General features: G+C 42.2%; 2 protein-coding genes across 3 annotated transcripts in view; both read left to right on the top strand.

The window, feature by feature from the left end:
• Positions 1–1,083: 1,083 nt before the first annotated feature.
• ptgis (prostaglandin I2 (prostacyclin) synthase) lies at positions 1,084–7,332 on the top strand. 2 transcript variants are annotated; one of them, XR_003751364.1, is made up of 10 exons: positions 1,084–1,172; positions 1,243–1,366; positions 1,535–1,710; positions 1,777–1,929; positions 3,210–3,334; positions 4,017–4,192; positions 5,294–5,438; positions 5,546–5,724; positions 5,807–5,969; positions 6,842–6,975. XR_003751364.1 is itself a non-coding variant. In XM_028997411.1 (10 exons), exons 1-10 carry the CDS (start codon positions 1,099–1,101, stop codon positions 6,984–6,986), a joined length of 1,449 nt encoding a protein of 482 aa, XP_028853244.1. In that variant the 5' UTR covers positions 1,084–1,098; the 3' UTR covers positions 6,987–7,332. The 2 variants fall into 2 exon arrangements, 1 of the variants encoding a protein (XP_028853244.1); XM_028997411.1 differs by having other exon boundaries at positions 5,818–5,969; positions 6,842–7,332.
• Positions 7,333–10,774: 3,442 nt separating this feature from the next.
• The window catches only part of kcnb1 (potassium voltage-gated channel, Shab-related subfamily, member 1), a 25,528-nt gene continuing 11,899 nt past the window's right edge, over positions 10,775–24,403 (top strand). The window contains exons 1-2 of the mRNA XM_028997401.1: positions 10,775–11,070; positions 11,499–12,124. Coding sequence (XP_028853234.1) covers positions 11,570–12,124 — 555 coding nt within the window. The 5' untranslated portion in view covers positions 10,775–11,070; positions 11,499–11,569. The remainder of the gene's footprint in view (positions 11,071–11,498; positions 12,125–24,403) is intronic.

Here is a 24,403-nt window from a genome sequence, read left to right as displayed (position 1 = left end):
AATCGTGCATTTCATGTCACAACGCTAAAAAGTAAGGCAAATAAAGACTTATCAGTAACATAATTTATCAGAAACTCAAGAAAATGTCAACTGAAAATAAAACATAAAATAAAATTTATATTAATAAATAAAAGAGGAGAAGGCCAGGATGTACATATGAGTTTTCAACCTTGAGTTAAGTCCTGCTATGGTGGGGGCTTCCCTTATGTCAGGTGGCAGTGAATCACCCAGATGGGAGCAGGCTGAATGGAGGAGACCATTACTACTGGTGTGTAGAGGAGGTCAAACTAAAAATCAGAATTTTTGCATATCCGTGGAAAACCATGAAATGATTTATCAAATTCTTAATAAGAATTTGAAGGCATTATACTTCATTGACTAATACTAACTGATTAACAAACCATGACCATTACGCCTAGATTATTAATATTTTTTGATTGTTAATTAATTTTTGTTTGTTTGATTATCAGCTTCTCCTGTTCATAGGGGTCTACATTGATGTAGTTTTTTGGGGAAGAATAAAAATGGTATATTGTGTATTTTGTTGCATTACAGGAACATTACTGTGCAAAGATGTGAAAGTATTGGTTTGTAATGTACATCAAGATGCTCACTATTTCTCAATATGCTCAATATTTTTAGAAATATGTTGCAACGTTAGAAAATGTGATCCTTTGTTATAGATCAGATCCTTCTTGTAAGATATGAGCAGTTCATTTATTGGACTGACCGATGTGTCGTTTAGGATATCTGAAGACCAAGTCAACGCTTTGAACACCTTGTCAGAAACTTTTACATCTAACCAGGTGCAGTTGGCCTGCGTCATATTATCAAATAGTGACTGTAATATTTGATTTATTAAAATGTTGCGGTATGTATCCTTTTTTGCTGTCATCCTCTAATGACTACAAACTCCGACATCCAGTGAAGTCAGGCAGGAGATTCCATCCCGGGTCAGAGTTTCTGCTGGTACTGGTACCTGACGGAGTGAAACCTGGAGGCCACGCCCCCCGACGGTAGTTGCGTGTGACGTCAGGCCGGCGTGCCGGTATAAATACCGGCGACGTCACGCCGCGGCGGCGCTGTTCCGCTGCAGACATGATGTGGGCGCTGCTTCTGCTGCTCCACGGACTGGTTGCCGCTGCTGTCATCTTTTACTCCCGGCGCTGCAGGTAAACCCCGTTATGGCCTCTATATTACAAAAACTCCAGAAAAAAAAACTCAATTCGATTCTCCTTTCAGACAGAGGAATGAGCCGCCGCTGGATAAAGGCTTCATTCCGTGGCTTGGACATGCGCTCGAGTTCGGCAAAGATGCCGGAAAGTTCCTCACAAGGATGAAAAAGAAGCACGGAGACATTTTTACGGTTATTACCACCTACCTCTACCCATTCTACATATTCAATAATGCGTTTACCACGTGTTTACCAATGTGCGCATATCAATAACTTAATATATAAAACGTGTGATCCTGGCTGTATAGCTGAGTTATAGATGTATTATTAATAAATACCATTTTCATTGTGCTTGAACAGGTGCGAGCCGCTGGTCTTTACGTGACCGTCGTCCTCGACCCAAACGCCTACGACGCGGTGCTGTCAGAAACCGAGGCCCTGGACTTCAAGCGCTACGCCCAGGTGCTCATGAAGAGGATATTCAGCCTGAACCTGCCCAATCACAACCCCGCGTCTGACCGGGCCCTGATGGAAAAGTAGGTGTCCGAGTGGAGCCCATTTCCAAAAGAAAAGGCGCTGAAACCGAGAACTTTCTCCCGCAGGCACTTCCAGGGTCTCAATCTGGCAAAACTGTGCGGCTCCATGCAGAACAACCTCCAGGTCCTGTTTCACTCCTCAGAAGCGACACAGAACTCTCAGAGAGCTCAGTGGCGACAAGATGGACTTTTCAGCTTCTGCTACAGCCTTCTGTTCAGGTAACGACGGTGCAGACGTCCCTCAGTCTCCTACATCAGCCCACTTTACATTTTACGGGTTTATGAAATTTTAAAAGGGACCAGCAGTGCAATTCTCTGGTAAATTGAAACCTAAATGCTATGAAACATTCTGTAATATTTGCACTTTTACTTGACCTAATATTTAAGATGGGGAACATTTAATTTCAATGTATTTAAAAAACTGAAAGGTTTTGCAGACATTTGAAACACTGTTACCTCTCGCAATGTAAAAAGATAATTGTCATAACCCAGACATTCAAAGTGTATCAGTCTAGTGTATTAAAATAATTCACACAATGCACCACATTTTAACTTATTACTGGCCATTATATGTTAAACTTAGCAGCACTCCTGTAGCTTTTAGGCCAGTGACATTGTGGGTCCTGTGCATCACATCCCGTGCATCACACCATCTTGGACATTTTAGTTGCATATGTTTGTATTGCATAAACATTATTTTATTGAACTGTTGCACAGTTTTGATACCCATTATACATTGAAATATTTGGTCCAATAGTTTTGTCTGAATGCTTGTAGAGTACAGAGTTTTATTGTGGAAGTTCTTTTTAACAAGCAAGACTAGTTTTCTGTGTCCCGTGCATCACATGGCAAGTTTTTAAACTGCTTGTGTGGCTTTTGTCCTTACTTTATATTGAAGTACCCAGTAGTAAAGTACGTAAATTACTACATACATGTCACACTTGTTCATAGTTCTGACCACTTGTTATGGGGATCCCATTCTTCACATAGAGAATCATCCCTTTTGTTATACCCAGTATGACAATGACAGTGATCTGACGGACTTTGAGGATTCATGGTATTATTGTTGTTGATAATAATAGAATGAAGAATATTATCATGCACATTCTTAAAGTTCATTTTGGGTTGAGTTTTGCTGCGTGTGTCTCAGATCTATTTAGTGGTGATTTTATAACTGACAAATAATGTGATCCTTAAATAATGGCTTCTGGAACATTCTGTGGTTTCACAAACAAGCCTCTTCCCCATTCTACACCAGTTGGTATTTGCATTCCATGCGTGGATGACTAACAACAAATGGTGCACACACTGTTCCCGTAGGCACACGAACACACACATTGTTAATTAGATAAGTGTGTGACTTTATCCCAGGGTGTGTTTGTCCTTGGTAAACTCCAAAACTGAATCTGTGCATCGTTTACATTCATTTAGGGGTTTCATTTCATTACATGCTCTATAATTTAGGTTCTTTCTCACTTCCTCCTTTTTTTTTTATTCAGGGCTGGTTATTTGACCTTTTTTGGGAATGAGAAGACCACTCCCAGTGAGCTGACTGCAGTGTATGAAGAATTCCGCAAATTTGACGGGTTCTTGACCAAACTGGCCCGATCATCTTTGAGCCAGGGTAAGCAAACTTAACCAAACGAGCATTTCTGGGTCAGTACCGAGTCCCAGTCTGCATATGACAACAGATAAATAGTGGGATTGAGGAACTCCACAAATGCACCGGGAATTTACAAGCCCATTGGGTTGAGGCAGTTAGTGTTCTGACACATGTCCTGAGGAATTTGGGATGAATGGGAATTTGTTGCCTGTTTAACCTTTCAGTAGAACCTGTCAAGATCCAGCATAGCTGCCCTTTATTATTTACTATGATATTTAAAGGTAAAGTTATCATGGTTATTTAGTTTGCACCACAATGCCACTTCTGCTTTTTTGGATTCTGTGACGAGAAACGCTCGTTTTTGACCGCACGATGACCTGTTTTTGTTCTTTCATCATCATCTTGCAAGAGAATGACAGTTAAACATTGCAGGAAGAAAAACTGTATCCAAATGTGTTGTGGTCACATTACTTTTCTACTAAATCATATATATACTATGCAAAACTAGTACATACACTTCCTATTTATGTTACTGGGTACTTAACTATACATTTACTGGATTAGCTTTTATGTTTATGAATAAATTATGCAGGGTTTTTTTAAAACTGGTAATGGTGTAGTACATTTTGAGTTTCAGATATAATAATTAAGGTGGTATTTATTTATTTAAGACATGAATCTGTGGCATCACATTGTGCTGCAGGGGAGCAGCAGGCTGCCAGCTCTGTACGGAAGCGGCTGTGGGAGCTGCTGGGTGGCGTTCTGGAGGGAAGGCAGTGGAGCAGCTGGCTGGGGAACTACCTGCAGCACCTGCAGATGGAGGGAGTGGAGGAGGAGAGTCAGAGACGAGCAATGCTATTGCAGCTGTGGGTCACACAGGTGAGTGTCTGTCTGTCTGTTTAAAAAAATATTGTTTCAACCAGTTGTTGATTAGATGAGAGGCTTTGGAACACCGGAGTGGAATGTGAAAAGAATACATTTTATAGTGCATCCTGAGTTTTTCAAGCAGGGGACATGGGGGAAAATAGTCCACCAGTCATCTGGAACAGAAAATTGCATATATACCAAAATTTAGTTTATTTGCAGTTCTCTCTGAATTATTTTTTCATTCCTGATCTGTCAGTCTGTCCATCCACCCACCCATGGGGAGTCCTGTCTATTTTCACAATTCTCACCCATTCTCCAATAGAACATTCTGTGTGCTAGTGTGCTAGGTGACATTCTGCATTCCATGTTCCCATGGCAACCCACACTTTTTTTTACAGGATTTTATGGGTCCTTGTGCCACTGGAAACAATGCTTCTTTTCTTTACTCTCGTTTGCTGGTGACTCATCTGATGCTTCGCCAGCATGGGAAGATATAACAGAGGTGTAAATATGACCAGTGTGTTAATTTGGCCTTCGGGGTGATGTCATCCCTAGATATGGCGAAAGTGAACAGTGCGCACACACACACACACACACACACACACACACAGAGAGAGAGAGAGACAGAGACCTTCATATCTCATCTTACCTGCTGCAGTATTCCTCATCCCCACATGAGTGCTGTAAAATGTCGTATTTACTCATTGACCACATGCAGGGTATTTATTATAAAGATATAACTAAGACCAGGTTCTTCCCTGTAATTAAACTTTATGTGTTCTAGTCTCTTCAAATTTAAACTGTGGGATGATATTTCCACACAGATAATAGGGTATTCGACTGCCCACATCTTTGAATATATTTCATTAAATTAATCTTTTGAAAGATTTGGTTGGAATGTATTGCTTTGAAGTAAAATTAGCAGTGAATTGTGTGCGCTACAGAAATCTCGTGTCTATGGTTATGATATTTTTTCAGGAGATCTGGTTCGAACATTTTACTCATGTTGAGGAGTATGGGAGGGGCGGTAGATTTCCTCTACCTCTCCAAGATCTCATTCGCTCTTTGTTTTGAAACGGTTCTTGTGTCATCTTGTCTGACTTGTTTGTCTAGGGTAACGCTGGGCCAGCTGCCTTCTGGCTTCTCGGCTTCCTACTCACTCATCCTAATGCTATGAAAGCTGTGACTCAAGAGCTCAGGGGACTACAGTTACATCGCCGCCCTCTGGCCAGTCAGGACACTTACACTCCTGTGTTTGGTGAGGAGGTTTTTATTCAGTAAAATCCAATATTGGGTGCAAACATGGTTTTGAAGGATGCTGGACGTCTGATACAAATTCTTCATTTTTGCCGGGCTGCCCTGCAGACAGCATATTTGGAGAGACATTACGCCTTACAGCGGCAGCTCTCATCACCAGGGACGTGGTGGAGAATAAGATGCTCCGAGTGTCCGGCCAGGACTACATGCTCCGAAAAGGGGACCGTGTCTGCCTTTTTCCCTACCTGAGTCCCCAAATGGACCCTGAGATTCACCATGAGCCAGAGGTGGCCAACATTGTCTGACAGTTTAAGATGAAATCATATAATGTACAGTACATATTAATAGAAAAGTAATATAACTGTACAGAACTGTTGCAGGAATTTAAATACGACCGCTTTCTGAACCCGGATGGATCAGAGAAGAAGGACTTCATCAAAAATGGTGTGAGTGTGAAGTACCACACCATGCCATGGGGGGCAGGGCAGAACATCTGTGTTGGCCGTCATTTTGCGCTGAACACCGTAAAACAGTGAGTATGACCTCCAACAAAATAGAACAGTTTTTCAGAAGCATACTACGTTTTGGTAGCTAGTTGATATTCTCATATACCTTTTTGAAACATTAAGCATAAATGTAAGTGATGAGTGAGTGGGTGATATCAGTTTTAAAAATGTAGAATTACATCTGAAAAGAATGAAAAGTACATTAAGTATTGCGAAGCATACTTAATGTAAACTAGCTGTCACATTTTAGGCTGACAAGCAGTGGGCATGTGGGTACATGACGGCTGTGTTTGAAACACATCTATTAGACTTAAGCCCAGTTTTGTTAACTGTAAACACCCAGCCAGACCCAACCACTGGAATGTTGCCTATGCAACACTTACATATCCATGGGAAAATGTCTTCTTATGAACGTGCTTGTTCACTGGCAGAACCTCGAACACCAACATTGTCTGTCTGATCAATAGGCTGTCAGTACATACTGCTTGTGAGCTAATAATGTCTTCCCAATGGGTCCTCCAGTCCCAAAAACTCCATCTCTGCACAGCCTGGCTAATGCAGCTTAATTTCAAACCTGAAGACACAGCAATTATCCATATCAGTTTGTGAAATTGACCAATATACTGACTAGAGAGTATTTTTATATAAAAGATAAATACATACACATAAATAATTAATCACAGCTTTAATTTATAAAATATACTTAGGACTGGGCCATATAGCCTAATAAAGTAGTTTCTAAATGTAATCAGGATGTAAATAGTGATTTCATATTTTTTTTCATTGGTTTTCCCTGTCTGCTGTAATATCATAGAAAAATTATATGAGTCTGTTGGAACAACTTTGGTCATAATACAGGCACATCCCCTAATCCTTTTGTGTACCCTTGTAATTTCAGCTTTGTTTTCATGATTCTCACTCACTTGGACCTGGAGCTGTGTGACAAAAGAGCGACCATGCCTCCTGTAAACCCCAGTCGTTATGGGTTTGGAATGCTTCAGCCTCTAGGGGACATCGAGATCAGATATCGCCTCAAAGAGTAGAACAGCATCCCACCATGTGACCACTTTCTGCAGAAAACAGCCTCAGTCGTTTTTACAGATGGATGCCATGCATTACAGAAGTAGAGCATAAAGGTTATTCCACACCTCCCCTATGGGGAGGAAAACATACAGTCCTCTGATGATTCAAAACTACATGAGATGTACAGATGTACATCATTGCTCTGTTACCCTGTGTCCTAACAGCTAGAATTATTTATTTTTGTATTTCTTGGTATTTTTTTTTATATAGTTTTATATATAAAGCACTCACAAATCAAAAAATGTATATGTGTTTTATTTTCAAAATGTTCTTGCAATATACCGTACTGTTATTTTGTAGTTTGCATTATTTTCTTCGCGGGCCACCATCGCTCAATGTACCAATTTTACGAAGTCTCAAATATATTCACACATCCACTTACATTTTCCAAAAAAGTGGTGCTGTTTCTTTAAATCATAGCAATCAACGACTACAGATAGTTATGTTTGGGATGACCAATAGCTATGAAAGAGAATTCAGGAACATATGAGTTGTTTGATGGGGGAACAACTGTCAATCATAGAGGTGGTAGCCTCATGCACACATTTGGCTGTTCTAACAGGACTGTTTCAAGATTTTGCATCATGTGCAAAGTTATAACAGTGCAACACAGTGAATTGAATCATCTACTGTTTGTGCATAGTTAGAAGATTTGCAAGTTATTAAATGAAATTAAATAGTCAGGGTGTGAGGTGTAGAGGCATGTCCTGGTTCAATATCCTTCTAAAAACTCCTCCTGAGTCTCTTAGTCCTGGCCATGATGTTTCAGAGTGTTTTGCCTAATTTTAGATGTTTGAACATGCTGCTGTTTGGGTGTGATTTGTGTACCCTTAATGGCCCTGGCCGTACATTTACATTCATGGCATTTGACTTACAACGTGCATTCATGTTACCATCAATGAAGTAATAAGTTCTGGTTCACCAGGACTCAAACCATGAACACAATCATTTTATTCACTCTGCTGTAGTCTTCCATAAGTCAGACTATAAGAAAGTTACTTGAAGGTCTTAAGCTGCTGTTTCAAAATACTCAGTGACTGTGCTGTTCTGACCTTGAGAAGTTCATTCCAACACCGAGGGGCCAAGACAGAGAAGAGTCTGTGTACAGACTCGTGTACAGAATCTACAACAGAGTGAATTAAATAGATGTATTCATAGTTGGGGTCCTACTGAACCGGAATTAATCTCTTCATCGATGGTAACTTGAAAGCACGTTGTAAGTCGCTCTGGATAAGGGCGTCTGCCAAATGCCATAAATGTAAATGTAAATGTAAGAGTCTTCCTCGTACCTTCAGCGGTGGAGGGACCAGGCGTGTAGTACTGGAGGTGCAGTGTGAGGTATAATAAGGGCTGTGAGGTAGGATGGTGAAACCCCATGTTTGGCTTTGTTGGCCAGCATCATTATTTTGAATCTGATAGCGGTGGAGCAGCTACTGGGAGCCAGTGGAGGGAGCGTAGCAGTTGGAATAAAGCTCTTGGAGGAAATGTCCTGCAGATATGGAAGAGGGGACCATGTTTCACCCTCTGTAGGGCTTTGTGATCCTGGACACAGTTGTTACCAAAGCATGTAAGGTTTTGTGTCAGGAAGCTCTCCACAGCGATGGTATAGAAGACCTTGAGCTTTCTCAGCTTTCTCAGCTCATTCTTTTGCCCTTTAGGACTGAACCAGGATGTGTTCAGACCATGTCAGGTCCTCCAATATGTGGACACTGAGGTACTTGAAATTGTTTACCCTCTCCACTGGAGTCCACCTGATGTTGAGTGGCTTGTAGTCCCATTGCAGCCTCCTGCTGAAGTCCACTGCCTTAACCTCCTGAGTCCCTGTGTCCTTATATATGAACATTACATTTTGGCTTTATTCTGTTCAATGTAAACCCGTTTTCCTCATTCAGGGACCGTTACTTTGCCCTCTAGTGGTCAGAAAAGCACGAAAAGCAGCATTCTTCTATGGTGCCTCCAGAAAGAAAAGAAAGTACACCAGCTACTAATGTTCATCCAATTTGTGAATTTTTACTTAAGTGTTTGTATTTTTAAATGTTATAAGAATTTAAGTGTTTAAGTAATTGTATAAAGTAATGGTACATAAATATGATTTTATTGTAAACTATAAAAGGACATTATTTATTATTTTATAATGCTCTTCTAATCCCAAACAGCGAGGGGAGATTAAAAACAAAAGGTCGGGTCTCATTCAGACAACTTTCGGAAGGACCTTTCCAAAGCCTAGATTTCAACCCTACTCACAATCTGTGGACTGTGGACTTCAAGGCCAGGCATGTGCCAGGAAACAAACACATTTAAATGATTTCTGTATATCCTGCCCAGATGAGTGGTCAACAATGCACCCAGCATTATGCCCGAAGCTTGACAGCTGCCAAAAGTGTCTGGCCAAGGGAATTCAACCAAATGATAATTATTTTTAAAAATGCTAAAATCAATGACATTTCAGTTTGAAAAAGTAACTAAAATGAGTTCATGAATTCGAATTTTAGCTATTACAAAATCAAAGAGGTTTCTTGTTATCTAGGTATATACATTGCAGTGCATAGAAGAGACAAAATTGCATCCTCCTGAGCAATAATGTGCAACATAAAACTCAGGAAGAGCCAGCAACCCTCAGACAGAGCAAAAACCCAGTTAGGGGGCAATTATTAATCCAGCTATAAACTTGTGTCTACATGAAAAAGACTTTAACAAGGGTCACCCCTGCTGTGAGGATAGTGAAGACGAGTGTAGACACTGAGCAGGAGCAAAAAGAGGAGTCCAGATTAACAGTGTAAATGGTTGTAGTGCAACTGGTTATGTTATTTTAAATATAACTTGGTTTAAAAAAACGAGCCAAAACATGAAAAAATACATATAGTACAGGCCAAAAATTTGGACACACCTTCTCATTCAATGTGTTTTCTTTATTGTCATAAAGTGGGCAGTGGTGGTCTAGCGGTTAAGGAAGCTGCCCCGTAATCAGAAGGTTGCCGGTTCGAATCTGCCAAGGTACCACTGAGCAAAGCACCGTCCCCACACACTGCTCCCCTGTCATGGCTGCCCACAGCTCATCAAGGGTGATGGTTGAATACACAGGACAAATTTCACTGTGCACCGTGTGCTGTGTTGCTGTGTTTCAGAAGTGACAATCACTACACTTTACATACGTTGGTAGATTCTCACTGAAGCCATCAAAACTATGAATAAACACATGTGGAGTTCTGTACTTAACAAAAAAAGGTGAAATAATTGAAAACATGTTTTATATTCTAGTTTCTTTGCTCTGATTACTGCTTTGCACACTCTTGGCATTCTCTCGATGAGCTTCAAGAGGTCATCATCTGAAATGCTTTTCCATCAGTCTTGAAGGAGTTCAACACCAGAGGTGTTTAGCACTTGTTGGTCCAGCTCACCCCAAACCATCTGGATTGGGTTCAGGTCCGGTGACTTTTTGTTAAGTACATAACTCCATTCATTCATAGTTTTGATGCCTTCAGTGAGAATCTACCAATGTAAAAGATCACATTGAATGAGAATGTGTGTCCAAACTTTTTTTGACCTGCACTGCATTTGCAAACTAATAATCGGCGATCACAGCATATGACGCTTTCATGCATTTTGGTGTTGGGTGCAAACTTGTGTAGTAAAAGTCCATAAATACTCTGACACGCTGAGTCTGGGACTGCTTGAGACCCGGAGCTGCAGAGCAGTGCTCGGTACCGGCGCCATTTTTTTGGCTGGTGACGGATGCTGTGGCCTCGAAGAGCCCGTCGCTGCTCAGGAGGAGTTAAACGGCGCGGACGTCGGGTCGGGGGGGGGGAGCTCGGCCATCTGCAGACGCCCAGCGGGCCGGCGTCGGATTAGAGGCGACTTGTTGATCCTCGGAAGCGGGGAAGCGGGGCGCGTTTCCGCGGGATGGGGAGCAGCGCGGCGGCTGCGGGCGGCGGCGACGGCGGCGGCGGAGAACCCGCCGAGAGGTACCGCGTTTTAAAACCACCATTACCGCTGCGATGCACGAAACGACGCGGAATGAAAATGCCTGAGAACGATACCTCCACGGTAAACAGAATCATTTACATTTTCATCCGTTTGAAATTTATTCAGCATTAGACTTTTATTAATTAGGCGTCCAATGAACAGATTTTGCAGAAATGATGAAAGTCATGTGTATGTACATAGACGCTGTTCATTTATATTTATGTCATATGAGCGTTATAAGCGTGCCACAGTCGGGTCTCGTTTTGATTGGTTGAGGCAGTGAATTTCCTGTCCGTATTCACAAAATCATACGGAAACAGCGATGGATTAAAAGAAGAAGAATAATACTAATGATAATAAGGAGAGTGCATGCTGTGCAGCTTCAGCACCGGACAGCCACCCGGTCACCCCATAAAAAGGCCGCACCCAGGTTATATACACCGTGTTCGAGAAGGCGGTGCGATTTGTTGACGTGACTCTGACATGTCTCCCTCGTCCCCCCCTAACAGAATCAGAAATGGATGTAATGAAGCGCTGAGGGACGTACTCGATACCGTGCATCGGCATAGACGCGTCTGACATGGAGAGGTCCTCGTTGGGGGTGACCAAGCCGAGCTCGGGGTCCACGATGGACGTCGCCCGCAGCATGTCCGGCTACCGGCGCGTGAAGCTGAACGTCGGTGGCCTCCCGCACGAGGTCATGTGGAGGACCCTGGACCGGCTGCCCCGCACGCGCCTGGGGAAGCTGAGGGACTGCAAAAACCACGACTCGCTCATGGAGATATGCGACGACTACAGCCTGGATGACAACGAGTACTTCTTTGACAGGCACCCGGGTGCCTTCACCTCCATCCTGAACTTCTACCGCACTGGGAAGCTGCACATGATGGAGGAGATGTGCGCCCTGTCCTTCAGCCAGGAGCTTGACTACTGGGGCGTGGACGAGATCTACCTGGAGTCCTGCTGCCAGGCGCGATATCACCAAAAAAAGGAACAAATGAACGAGGAGCTCAAGCGAGAGGCGGACAATCTGAAGGACCGTGAGGGGGAGGAGTTTGACAACACATGCTGTGCTGAGAAACGCAAGAAACTCTGGGACCTTCTAGAGAAGCCTGGTTCCTCCGTAGCAGCAAAGGTAACAGTAGAGCAGTCTGAAGCCACGTGGTCACGTGTTGGAGACCAGAGGAACAGTTTCTAGTTTCATTGCTGGGTTTGCTTGAGTTACCCGAGCAATGTCCTGCAGTGGTACATAGCAAGTAGCAAGTGAACAGCAATTCACTAGCCCATGTGTTGGAGGACCGAGTTGTGATGGTCTTGGAATCTCCAAAACAGAAAGTCATGCAAAGGGGTTGTGCCTTGGTCAAAGGTACCATTCCAGTGCCATGGTCCAAGTATCATTGTAAGAGAGGACCCTCGTGCCCACTACGCATGTGGATCGTACCTTTTGACACCTACCTAAAATTAATTTCAGACCACATACACTGTTTAATCCCAAAGGTATTACACTGCTAAATTGATCCAGGAATGAGGAACACGACAAATAATAGAAATTTACTATGCTTTTAGTTTTTAGCCCCAGATATCATAGAGCACCTCCACATTTCATCTATCTATCGATATAGTGATATAACTATGCTATATATATATGTGTGTGTGTGTGTGTGTGTGTGTGTGTGTGTATAGTTATATCACTATTTTTGCACTATATCAGTCCATCTTAAAATTGTGTTGTTGTTGTTATTAGTGTTTATTCCCGTATCCCCATGGAATCTAAAATGGTTCAGAGTATTGAGAAAAGAGCCCTGGTCCATGGATGAGCCACTTTACCGTATGATGCTCCAGGGCTTCTGTCCCTGTAATTACCAAATGCAGATTGACCTGGTGTCTGCAGCAGCTAGATGAATATGTGTAAGTGGATCTGATCTTTGCACAGAATGCTTCTTGGTTGGAATGTTTCCTAGAAAGTACAGGCCGTGATTATTCTGAAGCGCAGCTCAGCACAGTAATGATATGGATTACTTTAGATGCATGTGTGTATTTAAATGTATATAGATCAGCCAATGAATGCTGAAAATATTAGAGCAGGCTGAACCGACTGATCAGGGCGGCCGTTTCTCGAGTGCTTCGTGGTCGGTTGTGATTGTGTTTGAGGCTCACATTACTCGCATCTGACTTCCTTCTTTGAAGCCTAATTGAATCATAACCACAAGATGGGATGTGTGCTTTTAATGGAACAGTTGCCGTGACAGGACATGGGTCAAGCTGCTAAAATGTTCTCACAAAACCAAGACATTCATTCGAAATAAAAAGGCAAATTTTGCATGCGAGCACCAACATGAAGGCAGGAGGGGGGTTGGGTTGCCAGCCACCGGAAAGCAGTTACCTGGCAACACAGGCGATTCGCTTCCCTTTAAAGGAGTGCCAACTGATCACTTACCTTGGTGGGTTGAAAGGCGTGGTGGCGTTTCTGTGAGTGTGTGCTTCTCAGAATGAGTTTGTGTAGAATTGGTTTCCATTTGTGACGTGTGTCCACCAGTCTTCCTCTGAATAATTTTTTTGGAAACGACAGCTGATTACTCATATGCTTTTCTTCTCTATTCATTCTGGCCTTCCCATCTCCTTCCTCTTTCTTCTGAAGGCTGGTCTACTGCACCCTGCTGCTAAATGTCAGGGAAATGTCACATTAATTATCTTCCAACGAGACGCGTGTCTCGTGGCCGCCGCTGCTGCTGCCACCGCCGCTGCTGCTGCCACCGCCGCTGCTCCCTGCTTCCCCGCCCTCGGTCTGATGGGAGCTCGCCCTGCTCCTGCCCGCAAAACACATTTCTCCGGGCGGCCTCACCGCGCAATGCGATTACGGCTGACCGCAAACACATCACTGCAAATTACTGTTTGCTCCACTCTTTTCCTTTAAAACAAATCACTTGCATGAAAATGACCCCTATGCCACCGGGTCAAGTCTGTAGCGGGTCATTCCCCGTTTTATATTCAAGCAGTTAAGATCAAGGTCGCAGCTGCTTTAAAAAGCACGCACCAGTTATTATTTTATAAGCAGCAGTCATAAAGGTGTCACCTGGGACTAAATTGGGTTGTTAATGTGGGGTCACCATACCCCTTTGGAGATTACCTGTATGCCCTTAAGAAGAATAAATGCATCAACGCACCTTCATGTGCCACTATATAGCCATGCATTTTCCTCTTTTCTCATGTCAGCATTGTGCGTTATCTAGATAGATAACGCACAGCTAGAACGGGTTCATGTTCCCCAACAGTTCTTAGACCATGACTGGTTACTGGAATGTCACTTGCCAGCATATACATAAGGCTGTCTAGGATCGGGACATGTTACTACTCACATCTGTGAGTCACTTGGATAAAATTCTGATCTATTTGCTTAATGTAGTTTACTCTTAAGTTTTAGAAAAATGTTGTTAATTTGCTGTTTTGTTAACGGAGAACTCCCCATAAACTTTTATAAACTGTATTACTGATGTCTGCATTGTATTTCAGTATTGTGGCAGTAGTTGAAAATGTACGCATGGACCTCTTAGGGTGGGTCAGGCCTAGTTTGTGATGTTTGGACTTAACGGGCTCTCAGGTGTCACTCTTAGGCCCTGTCCACACGACAATGGTTTTCTGTGGGAAAAAAGTGGGAAATCTTTTATCTGATCCAGCCTGGCATCCGTACAGTGTTTTAGGGGGCCCTGTGTGTGTGTGTGTGTGTGTGTGTGTGTGTGTGTGTGTGTGTGTATTCCATGTGGACAGTAAAGCAGCTATTTTTTGTGAAAACACTGTTATATTATCCCAACTAACATATACATATACCCCAAAAACAAAAATGTCATCTAGTTAAGGGTCCCCCTCCCCATCAAGGGCATTTAATGGTCTTGAACTGTAATGTTGGGTTTGGTAGATAATTGAATCTTTATGTTAAAATCCTTTCGCTCCACATGATGGTTATACTGTGTTGCTGAAGCGGGGGTGAGGCAGCAGCTACAAGATTCAGCTTCATGTGTCCCAGGGAAAGAAGTGAACCATTTGTTGTGTTTGGTTACAGCTGAGAACTAAATGAGTTCAGCTTGAGGTTATTCATCATCATGCTCTGTATAAAAATGCACGCGACGAGCCGTGCCGTCTGTGTAATTGATTTTAATAGTGCTGTGGAGGGGGATGAACCTAAACGATGCAACCAGTGAAATCTGCTTTAGTTGGCGCCTGCTGAGACGAACATCACAGTGAACATCCATGTTTCATGCTTCCTTTATCTGGCATCATAATGAGAGCACAATGTGACCTCCAAACCACTTTTATTTCATGAGCCAATGTGCGTAACCATTTAAACATATCTATGCCAAGTAGAGGTTAGTGTATAATGTTAGATTTTCACCACAGATACACTATTAAAGAATCAGGCCGTCTCTTTAAATTTCGTGCTGGATGATTTTTTTTGCTAAGGGAATCACTGCAGGTCTAACTTAACTACATGTCCTATTGAGTTGTTCCCTTGTCCATGTTATGATATCTTTCAAAATAGCATATGTCTGAAGAGCATGAAGACCTGCCGAGGACACCCGGAACACCGACTACAGGCCACGCCCCTCGCCATATAAGAGGTCCTATCACAGTGTTCCGGGATTGCACAGAGAACTGAAAGAGCGAAGGGAGACGCAGATCGTGCTTAGCTGCTTGTATTTATTTTGTTATTATATTTTATACCGTCTGGGTTTTGTTTATTGCGGTCACAGTCAATTTCTAAGTGGGAAATTCAGGGGCTGTGGTTAAGGGTTTTGTTTTGCATTTCAGGTGGTATATTTGCAGTTGGGGAATGTAATTCAGTTTTTTGGTTGAATACCTATGTAAATGTGGGTTAAACTCAGTATTTGAGCTGAGGGAGGATGTGGAGGGATGTCATCTGCCCGAAAATAAAAAGTCCAAATCATCTGCTTGTAAAACAAACATCCCCCCGTTCCATCCCACACGACAATGGTTTTCTGTGGGAAAAAAGTGGGAAATCTTTTATCTGATCCAGCCTGGCATCCGTACAGTGTTTTAGGGGGCCCTGTGTGTGTGTGTGTGTGTGTGTGTGTGTGTGTGTGTGTATTCCATGTGGACAGTAAAGCAGCTATTTTTTGTGAAAACACTGTTATATTATCCCAACTAACATATACATATACCCCAAAAACAAAAATGTCATCTAGTTAAGGGTCCCCCTCCCCATCAAGGGCATTTAATGGTCTTGAACTGTAATGTTGGGTTTGGTAGATAATTGAATCTTTATGTTAAAATCCTTTCGCTCCACATGATGGTTATACTGTGTTGCTGAAGCGGGGGTGAGGCAGCAGCTACAAGATTCAGCTTCATGTGTCCCAGGGAAAGAAGTGAACCATTTGTTGTGTTTGGTTACAGCTGAGAACTAAATGAGTTCAGCTTGAGGTTATTCATCATCATGCTCTGTATAAAAATGCACGCGACGAGCCGTGCCGTCTGTGTAATTGATTTTAATAGTGCTGTGGAGGGGGATGAACCTAAACGATGCAACCAGTGAAATCTGCTTTAGTTGGCGCCTGCTGAGACGAACATCACAGTGAACATCCATGTTTCATGCTTCCTTTATCTGGCATCATAATGAGAGCACAATGTGACCTCCAAACCACTTTTATTTCATGAGCCAATGTGCGTAACCATTTAAACATATCTATGCCAAGTAGAGGTTAGTGTATAATGTTACGAACTGCTATAGTAAGTCTTTAATACCCCAGGAATCATCACTATTGACAGCTTCTCCTAGCTGTCCAAGGTGGTAGGAGCCGAGGTGGCAACACACTCGCCTATGAACCAGAAGACCCAGGTTCAAGCCCCACTTACTTCTGTTGGGTCCCTGAACAAGACACTTAACCCTGAGTGTCTCCAGGGGGGGACTGTCCCTGTAACTACTGATTGTAAGTCGCCAGTTTGACTCAACGTTAGATGTAATGAGCAGGGGGGAAAAGCCTTAATGTTTGGACAGATGGAGTGATCTAATTTTACTAATATTGTGATGGTGGCGAGACAGGGCAGGTAAAAAAAAACACAAAGCAGAGACGGGGGAAAAAATGTCCAACGATCAGATGAGGTCATGACCCAGCAGGCATACATTTTTACACACGAACACAGATGAACAATCAGGAAATTACAGATCTGAAACCACACCTATGCTGTCAGTTGGCTTCCTAACAACATTCAGTCAGCATAAAAAGACTCCAAGGAACAGGACACCTGATCACATGACACGGAAAACTAAATAGTATCCCGAATAATTTAGTAACACTTAGTTCTGGTAGTTAGATTTTCACCACAGATACACTATTAAAGAATCAGGCCGTCTCTTTAAATTTCGTGCTGGATGATTTTTTTTGCTAAGGGAATCACTGCAGGTCTAACTTAACTACATGTCCTATTGAGTTGTTCCCTTGTCCATGTTATGATATCTTTCAAAATAGCATATGTCTGAAGAGCATGAAGACCTGCCGAGGACACCCGGAACACCGACTACAGGCCACGCCCCTCGCCATATAAGAGGTCCTATCACAGTGTTCCGGGATTGCACAGAGAACTGAAAGAGCGAAGGGAGACGCAGATCGTGCTTAGCTGCTTGTATTTATTTTGTTATTATATTTTATACCGTCTGGGTTTTGTTTATTGCGGTCACAGTCAATTTCTAAGTGGGAAATTCAGGGGCTGTGGTTAAGGGTTTTGTTTTGCATTTCAGGTGGTATATTTGCAGTTGGGGAATGTAATTCAGTTTTTTGGTTGAATACCTATGTAAATGTGGGTTAAACTCAGTATTTGAGCTGAGGGAGGATGAGGAGGGATGTCATCTGCCCGAAAATAAAAAGTCCAAATCATCTGCTTGTAAAACAAACATCCCCCCGTTCCATCCCTGTGTGAATGTTGAGTTTCCCTTCCCCAAAGTAGAACCCTATACGTTGTGACAATATGTAAAAAAAGACAAAAGTTGCACAGTTAAGAGGTTTCAAGCCTGCTCTCCGTATCTGTAGACATGAAATGGGTGTCTAGACCGCTGGCAGGTCCTAGATCAGTTAAGGGGTTCACATTCTGTATTGACATTTATCATTCTTGTTTCTAGAGATGACGTATGTGAGTTTAAAGAGCCGTTGTCCTGTGTGTATTGTGGTTGAAAGTTCACTGTTATTAATCATCACATTCCAATTCACCTCCATAGACTGAGGCAGAGCAGCAGTTGCCATGGAGAAATACATCCGTTTCCAGGGCAATAGTCTCTGTGCCGATGCTGAAATAACAGGCATGTGCACAGAATTTAATACAGTTGCTGCAACAGTTCCAAATTTATCCATTCTTTATCAATCATTTTGAATTTTCCAAAAAGGAAGACAGCATCACAATTATATATCACAATATCTCTTCTCTTCTCTTCTCACCTGTTTGTGCTAGGCACTCTGCCTCAAGTCCTGAACTAAAATGAGAGGAACACCTCTATAAATACACACACCTTCCTTCTTCCTACGTAGAATCTTATTAAGTTCTTATCTTTTAATCATTTCATACTTATCACAGAACATCTTCCAGGTCCTGAAGCCTCAAAACAACAGAACATCACACTACCACCACCATAGTTTACTGTTGGTAAGATGTTCTTTTTCTGAAATGCTGTGTTACTTTTACACCAGGTTTTTGCCTCGTCAGTCCTCACGTTTTCCCAAAAGCTTTGGGGATCATCAAGATGTTTTCTGGCAAAATTGAGATGAGTCTTAATGTTCTTTTTGCTCAGCAGTAGTTTTGACTCTGCCATTTTTGTCCAGTCCCTTCCTTGTGGTGGTGTCATGAACACTGAACTTAACTGAGGCAAGTGAGGCCTGAAGTTCTTTGGTTGTGTATGCGGGGTCCTTTGTGACTCTTGCACTCCTGGGGTAATTTTTGTTGGGAATGTTCACCACTGTTCCATGTGTTCACCACTTGTGGATAATGGCACACACTGTGGTTCGCTGGAGTCCCAAAGCTTTAGAAATGGCTTTATAACCTTTTCCAGACTGATTGATCTCAATTACATTTTTTTTGGAATTGTTCCTGAATTTCTTTGGATCTCGGCATGATGTCTAGCTTTTGAGGATCTTTTGCTCTGCATCACTGTGTCAGGCAGCTCTTATTTTAGTGATTTTTTGGTGTGGCTACAGATATTGAACTCGGATGCGATGAACCACTATTAAGTTACGTTTTAACAGGGGGGCAAACACTTTGTCACACAGGGCAATGTAGGATTAGATTTTTTTCTCCCTTAATAAAAAGCCCTTTCACTTAAAACACACATTTGGTATTTATTTGTGTTGTTTTTGACTTATTTTGATGATCTGAAACATTTTAGGCTGTCACTTGAAGGAAAATAAGTAATATATGTGATAACAGCAAGTTGTACATGTAGTGTAACCAGTATTCGAGCTGTAAGAACAAATCAAGGGGATGTTGAATTTTTATTTCATCCGACATTTTGTGCTAATGACAGTGTCCATGGTGGGAGGCCAACCATGTATCCTTTAGATTGTTGTTTAACCAAAAAACATAATTGATATATTCTCATATATCAACCTGCCTGCAATTGTAACATTATCACAAGCTTGCTTCCAAACAATGTGGGCAATGACAGCACAAGATTACACCTATGGTAGCATAATGGTAGGTTTATAAAAAGAATGACCTCGGACTGTGGTCCTATGGATAGGGTCAATGAAATTTTTGAAAGATTGGTGTTTGTGTTGTGTTTGACCAAGATACAATATTGCTATTTTCTGATTGGTTATCGTGTAGGCCTTTTTTTGATTGGCTGGTAATTGACCAGCTCTAGGACCCAACGCTTGTTACTTAGTGAGGTGCTACAGTCCCGCGGTCTGAGAAATACTGCCTACAAATTTAAACAGGGCGCTCTCAGCGTGCGAGTTACAATGTGTGGCGGGAGTGTGTAACAGAAGACTAAAAAAAGTGACTGTCACGCTCAAAAACATGACACTTGAGGGTCCTGTAGACAGAGGAGGGGAGCGGCTTGGAGGGCGGAGTGCCATTACGTATCATTATTATTACTACTGCCGCTAAATAGGCTATGCTTAGCAGGTAAATTCGTGGTGGTTTGTTTTTTTTTTCATAGTGAGACACATGGCAACTAGTTTTAAGAATAGTGAAATGTTTTTACCTCCTCCATTTATGGTGCCCCCTGGACGGATCTTGCTCATGGTATTTTACTAATTGATAAAATAGCACAAGGGATGGAACGGGGGATGTTTGTTTTAGAAGCGGATGATTATGACTTTTTATTTTGGGCAGATGACATCCCTCCTCATCCTCCCTCAACTCAAATACGGAGTCTAACCCATATTTACATAGGTATTCAACCAAAAAACTGAATTACATTCATAAGGGGTTCAAGTGAACATTTTTGCTTAAAACCGTGTTCAAAATTTTTTAAATGTGGGGTAGCCTCCAACAAATGTTCATATCAGAAGAGTACAGAACAGAAGAGTACAGACACATATCTCAGCATGTATGTCTGCATGCTCTACCTTTAAATTGAAAAAACACAACATATTCCCCAGACATGAAACACAAATCAGAAACTAGTTCACACGGTCACAGAAAAATATTTTTTAATAGTATTTTAATAGTATTGCCTAATGTTGCATGAAAGGAGAATGGCTGCTGAGGATGAGACTGTAAATCTGTATTCCTGTGGCCTTTTCTTTATGGTTTTCTTTTTTCAGTCATGTAATGAAAAGCTTATCCATTCAGTTGTTCCCATATATATATATAAATATCCAACATTTGATAGGTGCCATTGTAATCAGTGTTATGAATGGAGTGGTTTTAATGTTCTGGATTACCACTGTTTTTTCTTGGGAACCAGCCATATTGTCCATTAGGTTTTTTATTAAAATGCTGATAGAATTCTTCTTCACACACGAACAGACACTCATGCTGCACCCCTTGCCATGCCATCTAAGCAATGCTAAAAAGCCTGCCATCGTCATTGCCGTCACCATAGCAACAGTGACTCGGGCACACAGCTGTCTTCCTGAAGATTAGACAGGCTGTGTGTTTGGATGTGTGTTAGTGTGGTTGCATGTTAAAGATCAGTGCGTGCATGTATGTCACCGGTGTAGAGGGGGGTATGTAGGCTTCAGTGCATCTTGCCGCGGCCGTGCGTGTTCGGCTGCGATAGATCTGTTTGTGTACGCTCCTGTGTGCCCTGTTTAAAGATCAGACTCGGTGTGTCCCCACGTGCCTGTGCACGGTCCAGCTCCAGGCTGCGTCTGTCCGCCTGTCACCACTCGGGCGTCGGTCTGTTCCCTTCTCTGACAGCGTGCTATTATTCGATCTGCTTGTCTGTGGGTTTGTGTGGGCTGATCAGCAAGGCGATGGCAATAAAGTGACAGCTTGTGCATGTGTGTCTGTCTTGGTCTGTGACCCTTTTCAGACTGGCTTCCCTACATTCATGCTTTCACACTGTCAAACACACAGTTACATCTAGGGCTCTAGATGTAAGTCCTTCACCCAGTATTTCTCAAACTTTGTTTAACAAGTGGTGCTTTAGCTAACTGGATTGGTTATAACCTAGGAAAGTATCAGAGTAGATATTTTAAATGCAGTGACGAGGATAACACAACCATGAATCTGATTAACTATTTACCATTGATACTAGAAACTAGAAAATAAACTACAGTACTGGTTATGTCAGACATAATTTCCCGGTCCAGCTGGGTCCATTGGGAATAGAGGGAAACAGAGCTTTGTGACACCTGATTATTGGTAGTTTAGGTGGCAATAGCTGTCATTCCATTGGGCTCCTGCATGTTTAAACTTTGTTTAGAATGACATTTTGGAAATATTACCCTCAAAGACCCCCCACTAATATATTTAAGAACATTTCTGGCACATTTACATTTACGGCACTTACCAGACGCCCTTATCCAGAGCGACAATCAGTAGTTACCGGGACAGACCCCCTGGAGACACTCAAGGTTACCCACTAGGCTACTACCACATCATGGCGCAATTCTACATTTAGCAGCAACTCTTATCTTCCAATCTTACAGTTAATTCCAGTCACTAATTGCAGTAATTGTCCCCCTGTAGAAATATAGGGTTGTGTGTCTTGCTCGGGGACACAGTAGTAGTTAATGGTGATTTGGACATGTGACTTTGTAGGTCATCTGGGTGATGGCCTAGTGCACATGTGTCAACCTCGCAGTCCCTGGGCCACATCCCGCGAGATCACTTTAAATAGATCTATTATTATGTAGTTTGTGTGTTATCAGCACTTCATATTGGCGGGTCATAATAATAGATTTATATAAAGTGATCTATATAAATAGATCTATCGCAAGTTTGACACCCCTGGCCTGGCGGATACCCATGCTTATGCATGAATATTGTCCATAGGTGGGCAACAAAACCTATTATTAAAAGCAAATTCCACAATATGCGTCTAAGGAATTATTCCATAATGCATTGAGGTGGGCAGCATTTGAATATTTTAGTATTTGGTTGATGCCGGGTATGCGCTGCAATCTCTTGACGATCAGAGATCGGAGATCACAGTGTCAGCCAGACTATCCATGGAGGTATATTATTCTGGTTGATCTGCAGCACATTCATTTACACATTCATCCACACAAACAGCTCGAGAATTAATGCAAAGTGCCAATGGGATCTCAGTGTCAGATCCCTGCATGATTTTTAGTGCAGAACTACAGGCAGTCACCCATACCTGCCTCTGATTGGATGCCAACAAGCATAAATGCTGAGCCTGCAGTTATGCTGAAAGATCGAGCCTGAGTGATGAGGAGAGAGAGAGAAAGAGAGAGATGCTTTGATTAAGTCTATAAATAGCCCTGTCAGAGCGGGCCGGGGTTTAAATATAGATCTGTGTGAGACAGGAATCTCCTGCTTAATCTCAAATGCATGAATAATGGAACAGGACTGCAGGAAACAACTCAACAAGGGTGTGCTTATCCACACTCAGGATCACTGGGTCTGTGGGTTTGGGTAGAGGTGAAAAGTGTAAAATAGTGTGAAATAAACACATTTGTGTGTATATCTCCTTGTTAATTAAGCTACTTAGTTGCTCTCCTGATCCTTTTGTATTCAAGTACTTATTTTTCCTGACTTTTGTAGCTTCTGATCCAATTTTGTCATTTTTTTCATGAAACAGAAAAAAAGCCTCTATTTCCACATTTGCTTTCCTGTAATTTGGCTTATGAATCATGATTGATATTCTTTGCCATGAAATGAAAAAAAAATTAAATGATTTTTGAGGTGCTATAAAGACGTAAATAACATTTAATGCACTGTTATCATTAAAATGTAAATCTCGAGAGGAACTCCTTACCTCTCCTCGTCAGACCATCACTGTGTGTAGAAAATGCTAGAGACATGGCCTCCTCCTGTCACCATGGAAACCCTGTTCCTTTCAGAAGAGGAGCTGGGCTAGGAGGCTCTTACAGAGCATGCCTGACAAAAGCAACAACAGCAGGCAGCACCAACGCTGTCACCAAGCCCCTGGTGGAGCATGCAAACAGTGTGGAAATGTGGAGGAGACGGCGCTACAGGCAGTTTGTAAGCAGCTATTTGCTGTAATTGGGAAATTACTGGTACTTTACTAGGGTTGCATAATCTTGCAACGTTACACAGCCATTTTGAAGTTCAGCTATAGTTTGTTTCAGCGTGTGCAAAAAAATCTTCTCTCTTAAAATGTGTGCATGGCGTACCCTTCCACATATCACAGCCATGCATTATTGGTGGGCACACTCTCATGTCATGTGAGTTATTTGACTGGCCTGGTTTCAAACCCATGTCAATAAAGCAGTCGAGGTCAAACTGTTGCTTTGGTCGAGCAGTTCTTCACACGCTGATGTCCAGGGGATATGGAACCAGCATGAAATGACTCATATTGCAATGGCAATGATTAAGTCATTTTACTGCTATTGCTAGTGGGAAAATGTACACGTCAAATACATCTACAATTAGCTTTTTTTTTTTTGATTCTGGTCTATCCAGTATTCAATTTTATGTCCGTTCTAGGTTATCTTCTATCATTACTTGTAGCAGCTGTTCTTCTTTCCTTTCTGTCCTCCATTAATCTTGTCCTCTCAAGCTGAACAGCTGTTCATTTCTTGTCCTGTCACTGCAAGTAATTCCTAAACATCCATCTTCCAAGGCATCCAATTCTCTTTTCTTGCTCTGCTTGGACGGTCCATGTATCCACTTTGCATGTTTCTACCCTGTGGCAATACCTATAGACAAGAAACCCCGAGTACCTTTGTAAAAAATGTTCTCTAATCATCCTGAAGTCTTCTGTCGTGTCCCTTTATTTCTTCTGGATCCGAACAGATCCTGATTCCATATTGGCACA

The sequence above is a fragment of the Denticeps clupeoides genome, chromosome 12, assembly GCF_900700375.1.
Source record: "Denticeps clupeoides chromosome 12, fDenClu1.1, whole genome shotgun sequence".
Lineage (NCBI taxonomy): Eukaryota > Metazoa > Chordata > Actinopteri > Clupeiformes > Denticipitidae > Denticeps > Denticeps clupeoides.
Note: the sequence above shows the minus strand (reverse complement) of the source record. Positions and strands in the feature narration are given on the sequence as shown.